The 17,729-nt window shown below is 32.3% G+C and overlaps 1 protein-coding gene across 21 annotated transcripts in view; it reads right to left on the bottom strand.

Moving 5' to 3' along the window:
• Nucleotides 1–17,729, bottom strand: part of Cdc42bpa (CDC42 binding protein kinase alpha) — a 266,063-nt gene that overhangs the window by 61,004 nt on the left and 187,330 nt on the right. For 9 of the 21 annotated variants that reach the window (XM_063236777.1, XM_063236786.1, XM_063236787.1 and 6 more), the window contains 7 exons: nt 15,499–15,604; nt 10,729–10,853; nt 7,937–8,042; nt 7,386–7,534; nt 5,697–5,788; nt 3,035–3,111; nt 1,909–1,956 (listed from right to left, as the gene is read on the bottom strand). In XM_063236777.1, coding sequence (XP_063092847.1) covers nt 1,909–1,956; nt 3,035–3,111; nt 5,697–5,788; nt 7,386–7,534; nt 7,937–8,042; nt 10,729–10,853; nt 15,499–15,604 — 703 coding nt within the window. The remainder of the gene's footprint in view (nt 1–1,908; nt 1,957–3,034; nt 3,112–5,696; nt 5,789–7,385; nt 7,535–7,936; nt 8,043–10,728; nt 10,854–15,498; nt 15,605–17,729) is intronic. The other 12 variants (XM_063236780.1, XM_063236785.1, XM_063236794.1 and 9 more) reach the window with 2 other exon arrangements.

Raw genomic sequence — 17,729 nt, 5'->3', positions numbered from 1 at the left:
TTGGCTGACTGATAAAGAGCTAAAAAAGTGAACTGACAAAAAAGGAAGCCACACTATATACCTAGAAAGTCAAATTAGAACTAGGATATATATTTCAATATATACAATACTGAAAATACAATACAATAGGAAAACGTATCTTCAAAATTACACCTTTTATGACCTGTAGTAAGAATCAAAGATTGGGCAGCTTCTATGAACTCAATTCTTTTTTACTCTGTACTAGATACTCCTTTGCGCTGCTTCAGAACTTAATGCAATTTTGAATAGAGCTTGTACTATATAACGGTAGGCGAAAGAAAGGCTATTTCTGCAGAAAAAGTAACAGAAGGGAAACAGCTGTGACTTGGGTACTCATACATCTGGAGAATGGTAGTAGCAATGTGTGCAAGAGAGTGAAAATCAGCTAAGGACAGGGCAGAGGTGTGCAATGATGAAGGATTTTCTGTGGAGAAGAGCCTGTTTATCTGTCAGAATGCATTGTGTTGTACTGTCAAGAGATTTTTTTTATGGGCAATAAAAAACGAAAGGCAAGAATTTATTAGAAAAAAAGTGAAAATGGTTTTGTAGTGAAAAGAAGAATTAAATACTCCAAATCACTTCTCATTCTAAGGTGTATGGCATCCATATAAAAATAACACATAAGAGCTGGGCATGTGGTACATGCTCATAATCCCAGCATTCTGGAGGCTGAGACAGGAAGATCACCACAAGACTGAGGCCAGCCTTGGCTAGTGAGATCCTGTCCCAAAAAATCAAAAAAGAAAAAGAACAAACAAATGAACACACTGGATATTTTAATATACTGAAAAGCAGATTATAATATGCAATTCCATACATATGTATGTATGTGTGTGGAAACATATATATATTTACTTTATTACAGTCTAGCATTAGAATAATTATTTCCCTTATAAGAATTTCCATGTATAATATAAATATGTATGTTTGGTATAATATTTCAAATGTATGAAAATAATTTTTTATTCACTTAGTAGAAAAAATTCAGATCAAGAAAAGTCCTTTACTGGAAAGTTATGCCAAACGCTCTTCTGAATGTTATATTTTATTTAACAAAACATAAAGAATGAAACATTTACAGAATATCCCTGGGTTTGAAAACAGTTCTAAGAAAAATATTTGCATTTGAACTCATGTTATTTCTTTATTTCTGGAAAGTCTGAATGTTCAACATGATAACAAAATGTTATACAATAAGGATTACTGTGCCACTGACTACGGAATATGTAAAAGGTAAATAACAGGCAATTATGGAATATAATATATTATATACATTTAATAGAACTTTCAATTATTAAATTTATAGAACAAGGGAGAGAAAATGATAATGCAGTCAATTTATAAGGCAAATTGTGCATATTCTAACTAAAATCACTTTCCACAATAGAAACTGTATCAGCTCTAGAAATTGACTGGTACTCTTATTATGTTATGATAAAATCTACTGGAAGTTAATTTTTTAAATGTCACTTTATTATACCACCAGAGGTTTATTGTTAACCAACACAGAAATTAAATAGTAAAGTGCTGAAAAGAAAAAGGGAAAGTAAAATAGAAATCATTATGAAAAATAAAAATGAGAATTATTTATATACGTAGTGACAATAATTTAAGTAGGCACTCTAGTCTTTAGAATTCTTGCAAAACACAGAAATACAGAGATTCTCTGATGGTCAAACCATTTCTCAAAGTATATTTTAAACATTTTACTATATTTTAAAATCATAAACCGTTATAGTTAAGATAATGAAGAAGCATATTTTGGTCCAAGATAAATTTCCAAGTGTGATATTTCTAAAACTGACTGCATTACTAAGCAAATTCTTCAAGTCAATTCACTGATCTCTTTTACAGAAGGATGCATTGTTTTGAAAATCAAAGACTTACGTCATCCAAAAAATCAATCAGTGAGGATGAAGAAGAAGAAAAGGAATCCTATTTAACGAATACAGCAATAAAAAAATAGAAAATATGGATGAAGCAATTCCATAAGAACAAATGATAAATCAAAATTTTATAAAACAATTGAAAGGCAAATGACATTAATTCAAATAAATAAATAAATAAATGGGAAAAGCAGTCTCTATCAACTGTTTCCAAGAAACTTAAAGATTCATTAGTTACATTTTAAAGAGCTATTGTTTTCCTTTTCACAAAGGAATGAAACATAATTTATATTCTATGCCCAAAATATTCAGTAGCAAAGTGACATTTACGACAAATCATTAACAATCAAAATAAATGTAAACACTTACAAACATAATAAATAAAAGTAAGTAGCAGAATCTCTGCTTCTAATTCTTCTCACTGGAATGTAAACTTTTGAAGACTGTCTATTTTGGATACCACTGCATCTCTAGTGCTTAGAACAGTTTCGTGCAGTTACCTGATTCTTATTTGTAGGATCAAGGTTAATCACTGACATAAATTATCAGAGACAAAATTACACTTTATAATGTGAATTTTTTCCAGCAAAAAATTCAACTAGTAAGTTATGGAATGACAAAGAGTTACATAGTCAGTATTTCATAACTGTAGAATCCATCCAGCAGATTCTGTGTAATACTTCTAACAAAAACATTCCTTATTGTATGTTTTAAAAAATGAATAGATTTGAAACAAGATCAGCAATACACTATTGTGAGCTTCTACATTCTCCCTGCAACCTTTTTTCCATACTGTTTTTTATTGTCGCTATATGCTTTGGAGAAAAATTATTTTAAAAGTTGCAATTTGTTCTGTGTTTATTGTTTTGTAAGGGAGCTGAAGTAGGTTAAAATCTAATAATGATTCTCACACTTAGGCCTTTCTTCGAGGTCTGTTAAATATATGTGTGATTGTACTTTCTGTAAGAATGCAGAACATCTTCCTTCCTTACTTTATTTTGCTTATATAAGATTTCAAGCTCTCTTATGTAAGATTCAATAAAACAAGCTCATTCCAAGTGAATTTTAAATCGCAAAATGAACTTTATATTGACAACGGAGGATATTTGAAAATACTTAATACTTACTTCAAATTGATCCAGAGCATCGGTAGGCGTATTCAAAAATGCCAAGAAAGAATGCTGTGAGTCTTGGTGCTCTATACCTAGAAGACAGCAGCAACTATTTTTAAACTAGAACAATTAAAATTAAATTTCATGGGCAACCTTTCCTATCTCAAGATATTCTAAGTATTCAAAAATTACTGTATTGTAAAGTTGATCAATATTATCAACTTTATATATTTAAAAAGTCAAAAAACTGTTTTCTAGACTACCACTGAATACTTAGCTTATATCAACTTCCATAAAATACTTGTATTTTGAGTTGCATGTTATTAAAATTCTTTTTTTCTTTCTTGCATATCATAAAAAACACACTAAATACTTGGTAGGCTTCAAAGAACTTAAAAAATAGAGGTTTATTTGTATCTTATTTTTCTAAACTTATCCAACATGTTTGTTTTGAAATACTTCAATTACATGATAAATACAATCTTTGATAAGAAAATAATGCAGTGACAAAACTTAATGATGAAAAAAAAAATTTAAGGCAATTTTGATTCTTCTACTGAAAGAATAAAGAATCCAAACCATACTTTTTCTCAGATGAACTTTTAAAAATTCATTTATAATTTCATGGCTATGATACTAACTTTAAATATATACTTTCAAAAATGATTCTTAAATATACAAATGATGATAAATAATATGGAAGATAAAGCGGAAAACAACCAATCACACAATTTTACTTTCAGACCCTTAGGAAAACAGTGATTTATATGCTTTTCATATTGCTCTCTAATAATATACAATAGTTACCAATATGTTCAGAAATTCATTTGGTAAACAAACACCTATTATATACCAGACACTGTTTTAGCTACCCCAGATATATAGAGGTAAAAAACCCCACAAAAAACCTTGCCCTCATTTTGAAATATCACATATTTGTTTTGTTTTGTCTTTTTCATTTTTAACGGTACCGAGGATCGAACTCACGACCGCCTGCTTGCAAGGCAGGTGCCTATGCCACTGAGCTAAATCCCCAGCCCCCTTATCACATATTTTTTAAAGTAGCACAGGACATTATAACACACAGTGAAATTTTATTTTGCAACATTCAAAATTATAAAGCTCTGTTAACAAGCCTTCAAAAAGCAACACAATAAACTGAAGTTTTCTTTGGTTTCAAGTTTAAGTGTAATTAAAAATGATGCAGCCTGGGGCTGAGGATTTAGCTCAGCGGCATAAGCGCCTGCCTTGCCAGCAGGCAGTCGTGAGTTCGATTCCTGGTACCGATAAAAAGGAAAAAGACAGGAAAAAAAAATGATGCAGCCAATGTCATCTGATGTGTAAGTCTCACTCTACATTGATCTCTTTCTTATTAATTGCCATTAGGGCCACAAGTTATCCATGTCTTATTCAGTCTTTTCTTTTTTCTCCCAATTATTGTACTTCCCTTATATGCTTCATGAGTTAAAACCTAAGTTGTTTCTCAACTTACATGTTGGTTTACGCATTTGAGTTCCTATTTACGCTTTTTTAAGCTCCTTACTTCTTTTATTAAGAAACTCAACAAAAATTTACTGAACATCACGTATTTCAAACAGCTTTATCTTCTTTATGTAATTATTCTTTGTTCACCACAATTTTATAAGCAGGTACAGAGCCTAGCTCTATGCTACTATGTGTTGAAGGGGTGAGAAGTGATTTAAAAAATCCTTAGGCCTAATATAAAGCCCAGTATTAATTTTAGTGCACTTTTTCAGTGATGACCTTTATAAGAAAAATTAATTCTTTATTTTTTTTTTTGTCTTTTTCATTTTTATCAGTACCGGGGATCGAACTCACGACTGCCTGCTTGCAAGGCAGGTGCTTATGCCGCTGAGCTAAATCCCCAGCCCTGAAAAATTAATTCTTAATAGTTGTATGCAAAATATTTCCAAAATAACAATCTTAATGTCTACACATTATGGAAAGAAAGTTGATGTAAAGAGCTATCAAATATTCTGAGTTAGCTTCCATATTAATGGAAAAATGCAAAAGACAAGTTTTTAAGAAAAGATAATGAATCCTGGGAAATCCCAAAGGGCAAGCAATGTAAGTATCAAACTGGAAAAAGACACTGAAATGTTCAAAAAAAATTCTTCATTATTGAACTGCATTGTTAACACTAAATTTAGATTCATCTTTAGTTGTTTCATACATTGTTTCCTCAACTGCCCAGGGAGTGAAACCACCTGCTTCAAGATTTTGTACATTCTAAGCACTTAAAAAGTACTAATAAAGACCTCTTCAAGAATTCTTACCAATTCTAAATGTTAACACACACTACCACTGCTGGAGTAATTATCTCATGCAAAAACTATTTGCCAATATTAGCATAAAGTACATTATAAAATAATTTTTCCAATTACAAAAACTGTTACAAAGAAATAGTTCATAACAATGAAAAAATTTATAGCAAAGCAAGTTTCTGTTATTATAAATTCTTAAAACAAGATATATTACGTAAAACAAAACAACTCAGGACCAGTCTAGCAAATGTGCTCCTAAATGAGTGTCAGAATTGCTTATGTAAACAATTTTCACATGAGCGCAGTAATTCTTATTAAGTGATTCTTATGTAATAAAATATATTCAGAACAAAACAATAACTCCTGAATGATGCAAACACACATTTCCATACCCTTTTCAGATCTAAGTTCTTCTGTGTCTTTTAGTAGCTGTTCAATTTCTGCTAGTAGTTCCAAATTCTTCTTCTCCGAATCTTTTAGTTTACTTTAAAAGGAGGAAAAGGGGAAAAAATGTTAGCAATTTTTATTGCTGGCTAGTGAGGTATTTTGTGTGTAGCTGGGCTTATTTGGTTTAAATGTTAAGTCATACTAAATCAAGGAATTCCAAACTCGCACAGGCAGGATCAATACAGGCTACCACAGGGTATAATGAAGAAGTAAGTTTAACTACAGCACAGCTAAGTTTTTTCGTTTCAGTATATACCATACATGTACTGTAATAGCTCAGTTGAGAACTTATGGAGAGGCTATATAGCCCTCAAAGCTTAATATATCTGCTGCCACTTTATAGAAATATTTGTTGACAATGAGTCAAATTATTAAACTAGAAAGTCATAAAGGTTAATTGTAGTTCTGTTAGAACTCAATAACAGACGAGGAAAGTGTTGCACATCTTCAGATTTATAATTTTAAATTTTCACTTACTCCTTTGCTTTATGAACAAAGGTGTAAATGCCAATGTCTGTGGTACAGAAAGTAAAGATTACACTACTCCAAAACACAACACAGAGAATGATATTTGGCTAAAGCCTGGTTTAATTAATATTCTCCAGAACACTTTCTTTTCTCTGTTCAATGCCACACAAGCACACTTAAGTGAAACATACTTAATTTATATCTATGTCATTTATAACAAAAAGCTTATAGTTTGGCAGAGTTTATAGTTTTGTATCTGACCTTTAATACGACTCAAAAACATTAATGTCTGCAGTTTAAGCACTAAGGTTTCAAGCTATTAAAAGCTCAATTTATAAACATACGTACTTTTGGAACTTCTGGTATTCTGAACACCCAATGGACTTTAATATTTATAGTTTAATTTGTAATGAGAACTTTCTATTTTACTTTTTTATAACATGTATTTTGATTTTTAAAATGTTTATTTAGTCCAAATTTATTTAAGCACATTCAGGGTGTGATATGCTCTACCTCTGTGACAAGAACGGAAGAAATGTTCATTTGTTAATGCCTGAGAGATTGCTTTTTTTAATAAAGGAACATGAAAAATAATTATAATTAAAAGATAATTGTGCCATTATGAAATCTACCATCAGTGGAACTTTAATTTGTAAAAGACATATGGTAGACCTACAATTTTCAAATGACTGTGCTTTGTTCTGATCATGTATTACATTTTTGTTCTTTTTTGTACAGGGGATAGAACTCATGACCTCATGCTTGCCGCACAGACACTTATACTGCAGAGCTAAATCCCCAGCCCATATATTACATTTTATACAGATATAATATACTTAAATGAGAGAATTTTAGATTTTAATACAATAAAATTTAATAGTGAACTAAACCTTACAAATGAGAAAATAAATAATGGAATATTATCTACCATTATTAATTCCACTTTATGGACATGCCACAAGGAAGTAAGACTGTCTGAAAATCTCATCACTCCCATTAAAAGGCTTGAAAGTATCTATTACTTAGCAAATCTTCGTAACGTTTTCTAGTCATTTCTACCCACCCCTCTTTTTTTTTTTTTTTTTTTAAAAAAAGCAAGAAACAGGAAATTAAAATGTAACTCCACTCCAAATAAATTTTTAGTATGGCTAAATTATTTATCTCACCATTCTGTTATGATGTTAGATGCTTTAACTTTATTCAGCTCTTCTTGAATGGCCTGTTTGGCTCTTATTTCTGCATCCAGAGCCGACTGCAACTCCAGTCTGGCAGACATGTCCAGTTTTGCAAAACGGCGCATTTTCCATGGCATATCCTACAAAATAGTATTGGTGTGTTTTCAGTTCCTCACTATTTTAACATTTCAATTTAGTACTTCAAAGTGACTTTAAGAGCTACCTAGAAGCATTACCTTGCTCTAATATTAGAACAAAAAACATTACTTGCAGAAATTCATTTTCATTGAGCTCAGAAACAATTATAAATATTCACATGAATGAATGAACGTTTTTAAACAGCTCTTTTCAGTAACTGCAGAATATGGCTAAGTAGTTATGTGCTCTGTTTTCTAAAGTGGAAAAGATCTGAACTGATTCTTTGTGAATATTTTTACAAGTTAAGTCTATAAAAATTGGTAAAAAATAATCAGATTTATTATAGTGTTCTCTGAGCCTTCTTTTTCTCCTAATAAGCTTTCAGACAAAATGGCAGAGCTTACTGTTGCTCGTGTACCCAAGCTGGAATTTCTCAATGCTTCCAATTCCTCAGTCATTTTAGAAGCTAAGGCCTGAAGATATCCTCGTGCATCCTTTTCATCACTGACCCTAGAATGCACACATATGGCGACAAAATAGAAAAGCAAAATGAAAGAAAAATTTCAGTGAGAAACACATTATTTTAAAGGTTCATAAAAAACAGAAGAGATAGAAATATTAAGATATTCTTAAGTAACGTCTTTTAAAAGCTCTACCTTACTGCCACTACTTGTTAAAGTGGGAAAAGGCTTGCTGAATTGTTCAGTTATATACAAATTAAAGGTGGTGATGTTTTTAAGTCAGGAGTTACTCCTATCTGATAATTTGGTAAATCTGTACCCTTAAGCCACAGAATCAGAATGCTTTAAAATCTAGCATTTACTACACATATACACAAGAAAGGCTTTTTAAAGAACACTATGGTTCTCATCCACCCACACCCTTTTTAAAATTGAAGTATACCAAATTTAGAATGTTAAGGTTGGATACTCTGCAAAAATTAAGTTTTTCCTAAAATCATCAAAATAATAAAGATAAAAGATTAAAATCTAATGCAACCCAGTTTCTATTTACTATTTGAAGGTTATCTTACTGTCTTTAAAGGCTATCTGGCTAATAATATTGCTAAGATTTTAGACAGAAAAGTTATCAAATTGTTTTAAATAGGGGCTAGGGATTTAGCTCAGTGGCATAAGCGCCTGCCTTGCAAGCAGGCAGTCGTGAGTTTGATCCCCGGTACCGATAAAAAGGAAAAAGACAAAAAAAAATTGTTTTAAATAAGATAAATTCCACATTTTTGAATTAAATTCTTGATAAACAAGGGCACTGAAGTTGTTGAGTTTTTTTTTAATGAGACACGAAAGCTGGGAAATGGTGGAAGCTGGGAAATGGTGAAGGCTGCATAATAAAAGGTAGAGGAAAGAGCTGCATAGGAAACCAACAAGACTGTTTTAATAATTAACTGTTTATTTATCTATTTAAATTCACTCCCACTATTTGAAACATTCCTCATTTAATCTTCATTTGTATACTGATTAAAAAGCACAAAATGAGTGTTTTGGGGAATCATATAAGAACTCTGATCTTTGTAAGCTTTTCTAGAGAATTCACATTTAAAGCTTTCTTCCTTTACCAGAATTACTTTCACTCTGGCAGAAGTGATTTTGCCAGACACTGCACAAGATCAGTGCAGGAGTCTAGGATCCCAGGTTTGAACATACCCGCTTTAGGTACAACAGATAAGAAAGTCAGTTTTAGCTCCACCATCACTATAAATTTGATTACATAAATAATGGAGCGACATGCTAACTCAAAATTTTTGATATTATGAATCTGGCTAAAGATGAAAATGATTTTGCTTCAGAAACATAGATTTAATGATAAAGATATAAATTAAACATTCATGAACCAATAACTGTTTTGATCACAACCAAGTGTCCACAACCTGGGCGTTTTCCTTTATCCACAGTGAACAAATACATCCATAAGCCAAACATTAGCTATCTAAGAGGTCTACAGTTAAGTCAACATCAAAATATTGGAGTAATTTGAGTAAAATTACTTAAAAACATAATGCTTATTCATTTTTAATTTTATTTAATAACGCTATTAGCCTGGTAAGAAAAATGAAAAAACAGGGGCCAGGGATTTAGCTCAGCAGCATAGGCGCTTGCCTAGCAAGCATAAAGTCATGAGTTCATTCCCCGGTACAAAAAGAAAAAGAAAAATGGAAAAATGCTTGAAACCAAACATGAGCAAAAGAAAGTAAAATTCCCAACAAAGAACTGATCTATAGATATAGGGAGAAAATAGTTGCTTTCATATGAAGAAAACATCTACTACATCCCAAAATGAGCAAAAATGCCAAATAAATATAGAAAGTTATGCTACGTATTTATATTATGAAATAAGTTCTTTGTATTTTACTTTTCTGTGTACTATAAAATATACACATTTTTATAAGAATCAAAATGATCATTTAATTAAAGAAATTAAGAGGAAGGCTAGTAGGCTAAATAAAGTTAAATCCTGAGGCTTAAATAAATGATAAAAGTAAATTAAAATAATTTAAGTTTTTAAAAATGCCATATTTGAATCCATATTATACTAAATGAGCACAGCATCTTTTGCTTCTAAATTTTTCTCAGGACTTCTGTTCCTTAATCAAAAAATACAGTAGTTTTGATCTCAGATGGAAACACTGGTAGATAATGGACAAGTTTCTTCAGTTCTTTAAGGACCAAATCTGATTTACGAGGGGATGATATTTTCTTTTCTTAGGAAAAAATAACAAGTTGGGTGTGGTGGTGGAGTGTGTAATTCCTGCATTCTGGGAGGCTAAGGCAGGATGATCACAAGTTTAAGCTCAGCCTACAGAACTTGGTGATTTACTGATACCCTGTCTCAAAAGTAAAATAATTAAATGAATGGGTGGGTGGTTAGGGGTGTAGCTCAATGCGCAGTAAAGGCCAAGGGCTCCCCAAGAAAGAACAAAAGCAAGCAAGAAAGCAAGCAAAGTAGTAAGAAAGGACAGATTTCAACAAAGCTGAGTAAAAACTGGTATACGACATATGTTAGAATTTCGAAACAGAAAAACATAAACGCAAACATAGCAGAACATGTACATTTTTAAGTAACTTATTTTCTATACCAAACAAGTAAGATAAAAAATGTATTAGCAGCCTCTTACAACTCACACCAACTTGGCTTTAAATGTACAACCATCCACAATAAATACATTTAAAATAGCACTCACCACTGAATTATTTCTGTGATTTGCGCTTCCCAATGTGCAACAGAGTCTTTCTTGTCAGCGAGATCTTTTACCTCTTCTTCTAACTGCTGGTTGCGCATACTTACGTTTTCATACAAGGTGGTAAGCTGAAAGGCACGGTAACATTTAGGACCAGGACTTCGAGGTGCTCAGATACATCACTCACAATCTTCCACTCCAACTCTTACCTTGTTACTATTAGACAACCCTTCTGGCCACTACCTGTGGTCATTTGAAGTACCCTGTATTCTCCTGCTTCTTTTGCTTTCCCCCATATCCTATACTGCACAAGTTCCAACTGTGAATATTCTCCATTTGCCTGAAGAACTGCCCAATTCTACTGGGAGCACCACCACCCACACTGCTTTTCTGCAAGTATCTTTATATCATCTTATTTTTTTAACAGAAATTCATTGACAATTTCAAAAACATACAAAAATGTTTTCTACTACCCACCACTTAACTTCAACAATATTGCTGTAACACCAATCTCATTTGTATTCTGATCCTTTAGTATTTTTCTGAAAAAAAATCAGAAATTATAGTTTCATCCATACATATTTCTATGTATATCACTGAAACTTGAGGCTCTCTTTTTAAATATATTACTTAAACTTCACAAGGCTAATTTCCAGTTATTCAATGTGCTAAAAACCTTAATTTTGTTAAACTGAATCATGATATTAATAGGTAAATGCTATCTCTCATCTATTTCATTTCTCTAGTATACATTTTTCTTATAATTAATAACAGTAAATTGTCCTCTAGAGTTTTCCACATTCTGATTTTTGCCTTCATTTTTAAATTAATTTTTGCTTTACTTAATATTCTAAATGGCAATATTTTTATTTCAATATTTGAAAGATGTCATTCCTTTTTGTTCTGAATTCCTTTTTTTCTTCCCTTTACTGAGAATACAGTTTTTCATCTAATTTTTACTTGGAATATAATGTGTCTTTCTAACCTGGCTGTTTTTAGGATTTTATATTGGCTGCTTTTTGGCAATTCTATGATCTGAGTGATCTCTGATTTCTATTTTCCACCTTTAGGGTTGTGGCTTTTCTTGAATTTGTGTGAGCCTTTTCTTGAATTTCTTATGAGCCTTGGAAAACTACAAGGCACTAACTTTTCACACACTGATTCTACCACAGGAGTGTGTCCTCTCTTTCTGGGAAACTCAACATGCCAGTTCTTTTCATCATATCTTTTACACTACACACCCTCTTTTCTGCATGCATTCTTGCCCCTCCTCCCCTGCTGTCTGGTCTATCTCAACATACACAGTCCTTTCTTTGGCTCTTTCCAATCTGCTGTTAAACTTTCTACTGATTACTTTTCATTTCCAGAAATTCTTTCACTCCTTGGTATGGAGCTCAATTGGCTGCTCAAATTCTTTTATTTTCTTGAACATATAATAGCTATTTGCCAGCCTTCAGAATCACTTGAGACAATTTCTTATAAATCAATCAACCAATATCTACACACACACACACACACGCACGCACGCACGCACGCATGTGTTTGTTTTCTGGAGAATCTAAACTAGTATAGTCCCAAACCACGTTCTAAATTTTTAAAAATCCGCAGTTTTTCATGTAAGAACCAGAGAGTAAATATTTTCACCAGTAAGGGTCACATATTCTTTAAAAATGACAAGATTGTTTTTAGTCTGTGGGTCACACAAAATTAGTCTGGGCCAGATCTGCCCATGGTTTGTGAAATTCCCTTTCTACTTTATAAGGAATTTTCCTAATGATTCTTTGTGTGTGTGTGTGTGTGTTTATTTTTAACCTGTAGTTCTGTGTAGAAACACAGGGCATATGTCACAAGGCAAAGTTTCATTTCTTCCCCTCTCCCAAAGGGGCAAATCACTTTACGTATGTACAGTCTGCTTACATATTCCATTAATACTCCCACCAACTTCTGTCTTCTCTTAAGGAAATGAGTCTACAGCAACTATGATCACCAGCACACACCCTGATGTACCTATTATAAACAAGGGCTTTAAATACTGTACCTCAGGATGTGTGTTATGGCTCTGAAAAATATAACTTACCAGCTATTTCTTCAGTTTTATTGAGATATACTTTATCTAACAAAAAATTCACCCATTTTAAAGGTACATTTCAATAATTTCTTGCAAGTACATATAGTTGCACAACTGCTATATTCTAGTTATGAAATAATTCTAATATGAGAAATCATGACTGTGCTTTATTGTAGTTGTTCCTGGCTCCCATTCTGTATGTGTCATTTCATTTTCTTAATGTTATTCTCAAGGTTTTTGATATTTTTTCACAAAACTGACCTTTACATTGAACTATATCCCCAGCTCTTTTTAAATTTTGAGACAGTCAGTAAGTTGCCCAGGGTTATGTTGAACTTGTAATCTTCTGCCTTGGTTTTTGTGTTTTGTTTTTTGGTAGTGGGAATTAAACTCAGGACCTTGCGCTTGCCAGGCAGGTACTGTGCCACTCAGCTATATCCCTGCCCCTGTTTTCAAATTTTGATGAAATTTGATATACCATTATTTCCTCTCCTATGCTAATTTTAATGGCATGCTTTAACCCCAAATTGCAGACTATTTTCTCCTATATTTTATACTTCAGTTTTTGATCCATTTAAATTAATCTTTGTATAAGGTACGGATATAAGTTACTGTTTCGTAGACACAGATACTCGGATGTTCCAATAATATGTGAAAAGACTATCCATTCCCCATTGAATTAAGTGCACTAGTAGGCCTCCCATAAAAGTGAGGGCTTATTTTTGGACTCTATTCTGTTCTATTATGCCAATACTACTATACATTTGTTATTAGTATACAGTATATTTATGGTAAATATTAAATTACAAGTATAAATTCTCCAATTTGAATATTTTGCCTATTCTAGGTGTTCTGCATTCCCCTATTTTAAAAGTATGCTGATCAATTACAAAAAAATACCAGATTTTGAAAGGTATGTCCCTGAACCTACAGGTTGATTTGGGGATAACTATTAAATTACAACACAATTTTAAAGATTTTTTAAAAAATGCTCTCTAAACAAATATTTTTGGTATGCTTGGCTGATATTTTGGTGGCACTATGGCTAATAATAAAATTAAACCAAACATGAGGCTGACCTATATTTGCTTCAATTATTTTTCAATAAAGTTTTTCTTAAACTGTAATAATATCTTTTACTATGTAATTGCTTAGTAATTCCACATGAAAGTATATAATTATTTTAACACACATTTTTCCATTCAACGTAATTTTTTTTTGTACCAGGGATCAAACTCACAACTGTGCACTTGCAAGGCAGCGCTGAGCTAAATCCCTAGTGCCCCCTGCTTCAAGGTAACTCTAAAGAAAATCTTTAAATTCTGTCTTACAGATATAAATGACATGAAATTATGCAATTATATTAGTCAAGTATATTGAATAACAATTATGTGACCTATTTGGATAAAATTCAGATATTGGTAACTTTATTTTTGGCAGAAATAACTAAGAATTATATAATAAAGTTCATATACTAGTCATGCTTTTAAAAAACTTTATGCTATTTCCATTCAGCTTCTTTATTTACATGCACTAGCTAAGGCTTTACAAAATGAACAGTACTGGTTTTCAAGTAATTTTCAACAAAACAAGCAAAATAATTTTTAAATGTTTAGAAAATGAGGTTATTTTAAATGTTGTAAATGCTTATTCAGTGTATTTTTATTTTAAAAAGTTTTTTTGAGACATGGTCTCATTATGTAGTCCCTTCTGACCATGAATCATGAAGCCTGAGGTAGCTTCAAACTTGTGATTTCTTTGCCTCAGTCTCCTAAGCGTTGGCAACATAGGCATGCACCATCATGCCTGTGCATATAACATTTCTGAATGCTAAATACATATCCAAAATGTACTGAAAAAAAGGGAGCTATGTGAAAACAATAGAAAATTGAGAAAAATTGGAAAGTCTATTTTATAATTAATCATGGTCTTTCAACCTGGTATCAGAACATAATACTTTTATTGGAGGAAAATACAGAAATCATTATAAAAATGTAATTAATGAGTCATCTTAGTTTAAATATAAACAGAACTATTAAAACATCTGGTTACTATTAGGATGTTTTACAATTATTTCTGGGAACTGGTGTACGAAATATAGAATGGTAGCAGTTTGAGAAATCTGAGATAGTAAATAGAAGAAAATTCATTTAAGCAAATGAAATTTGTTCACAAATATGGCTACTTTTAAGTTTACTACATGGTTCTGATCTTCAAACCTAGACTGAGTTGGTTTCCTTGTATTATTACCTACTCACCTTTGTTATCATTTCTAGAATTATCAGTTCTCTGTTGTAAATTTGAAAATGAGTTGGTTTAACTTCTCCAGATTTGGTCTAACTGACTCTGAATATAGACAATCTATATTTAGTCTGAACTTAGTTATCCATCAATTACCCAGCACTGACTGGGGAAGGGATGAATATGAGAGAAAAGAGAAAGAAAACAGGGAAAGTAAAATAAAGAATAAAAGCTCAAAAATTAATAAGACAAAGAAGGTAAGATAAGCAATACTTTCTCTCCAGAAGACTACTGTCACATATGTGCATAATAAAAAGTTTCTTGTGTCATACAAGCACTCATGGCTTATACAGAAGACTTTTAAACCAAAACTGTATAAAATATATAAGATCATACACATGATTCTACCAGTGTTGAAGATCTAGCATGTGCTCAATTAGTACAAGTCAGACTAAATCACTCACCTTATCAAGTTCACTTGTCAACTTTTTATTTTCTTCAGTTAATAATACTTTTTCTCGCTCATATTGTTGTTTGAACTCATTTTCAAATTCTTCCCTTTCACTTTGACTAACACAATTCAAAACATGAAAGGAAAAAAAGGAATTTCAACTGAAAACTTATTTTTATAATAGTTATATAATACACAAATATTAATTTAAACTACAGAAAAATTACTCACACAGAACTCAGTATGACTGTATGCAATGACAGGCCTAATAAAAGCACTTTTGAAGAATTTCTAACACAGACTCCTTTCATTTAGGAAATATTTATAGCATATCTACAAGGAATTAAGGAATTGCTGTGGGCTAGACAGACATGCCCTGATCTCTTAGAGCTTATATTCTAGTAAGGGCATAATAGGCAATGGAAAGTGTGTAAATGAGCTAACTTCAGATTATGGTAATGCTGTAGATACTATTTGTGGTGGGTGGTTAATTTAGATTGTATAATCAGGAAGTTTCATGAAGGTCAGTAAAATAAGCTAACCAAATAAAACCAGTAACTGCCAACTGCTTAATATTCATTAAGTTTAATTCAAAAACAAATTGGTCTGGGATATATTAGGCAGTTTTCTTTATGCACCTATTTCACAATATTCTTAAAAATACACAGTCACAAGCCCTGAAGATCAGGTTAGCCATTTCTTAGTTTTACTGATTTCATTCAGAATAGTATTCCACATTTTGTTAATATTTAGAAGTTAATTTTTAACTTTATAAAAAAGGTACAACAATGGTATAAAGAATCCCAGCATCCTCTTTATCCAGATTCCCTGTTAACATTTTACTTCATTTGCTCCATTACTGTGTACTGATTTCATTAGTCTTCAGAATTAATGGGAGGCAGCCGTAGATACACTTCTTACCTCTAAATACTGTTACTTCCTAGAGTTAAGGACACTACACTACTCAACGTTCCAAATCCACACAATCAAATCAAGTTTTCCCAACCACCTAATACGGTTTCTTTTTCTACTTCTAGCCAGGTCCTGGAAGCTTGGACCCACCTGCAATCAATGAGCTTACGACTGGTACTTGCCCAGTAGAGAGTTTACTGGCTAAGGGATGTACAAACTGCTCAGTCACCCGTGAGGCCAAACTGGACAACATCTAGAGAACTCTCCCTTCACCAAGTTATTAATTAATAAATACCTTAGGGGGCCCAGGGGCTTGGCTTAAGGGCTAGGGGTTTACCTCAGCAGCCTATGCACCTGCATGGCAAGTGCAAAGTCATGAGTTTGATCCCCCTCAAAAAATAAATGAATAAAAATAAAAACACATAAATACATACATAGATACATACATTAGGAAGAGGGAAGACCAGCATTCTGAAAAAGGTGTCCTCTGTGCATGCAGGTGATAAAAGAAAACACCACAGTGGAAGCGAGTTTGTTGAAAATAACCGTGTTTTTAAATTGGCTATCAGATGGATTACTTTACTCACAAAAATCATGAGGGTTCCAAACCCAATCCTATTCCTTTACATGTGAAAACCATACTCATGTGATTTTAGTCTACAGACTTGTCTGCTTAATAACATCCACTTATTTTTCATTTGAACATCTAAGAAAAATTACTGTGACTACAGACATCCTGACCATGCTCATCTTATCTGATTATGCATATTTAAGAAGTATTGGAAAAGGAGGCAGGTGGCACAGATGATACCACAACATAATTCCTTGCTCTCAGCTCATAGAAAATTCACTGTGAAATTTCCAACAGTGCTCTCAATTCTTTCAGTCCTCCTTATTAGACATAAACATACACAGCAAACTTAATATGATAAAACTTACAAACATGATAGCTCTGGGGACAAAACTGATTCAAGACTGTTTAGACGTAAACACAGTTTTAAAGCAGGTGAGGTGGTGCACCCCTGTAATCCCAGCATTTGAAAGGCTGAGGCAGGAAGACCATTGAGAGTTTAAGATCAGTCTGGGCTACACAGTGAGTTCAAGACCAGCCTAAACTGCACAGCGAGACCCTATCTTAAGGAAAAAAAAATTTTTTTAAATATAAAAAAAGAAATGAACACAGTTCTAACGGACTTTCAAAAGCCTCTTAAGCAAAAAACAGAAATCAGTTTAAATATTGCAGTGTCATGGCTATGGCAATTTGGAGGATATTAGCAACAAATAAAATTCAGTGTGGATCAGTCTTAGTAATTTCATGAACACACGTAATGG

The sequence above is a fragment of the Cavia porcellus genome, unplaced genomic scaffold (genome assembly GCF_034190915.1).
Source record: "Cavia porcellus strain 051 isolate PalLab524CR breed Dunkin Hartley unplaced genomic scaffold, mCavPor4.1 scaffold_26, whole genome shotgun sequence".
Lineage (NCBI taxonomy): Eukaryota > Metazoa > Chordata > Mammalia > Rodentia > Caviidae > Cavia > Cavia porcellus.
Note: the sequence above shows the minus strand (reverse complement) of the source record. Positions and strands in the feature narration are given on the sequence as shown.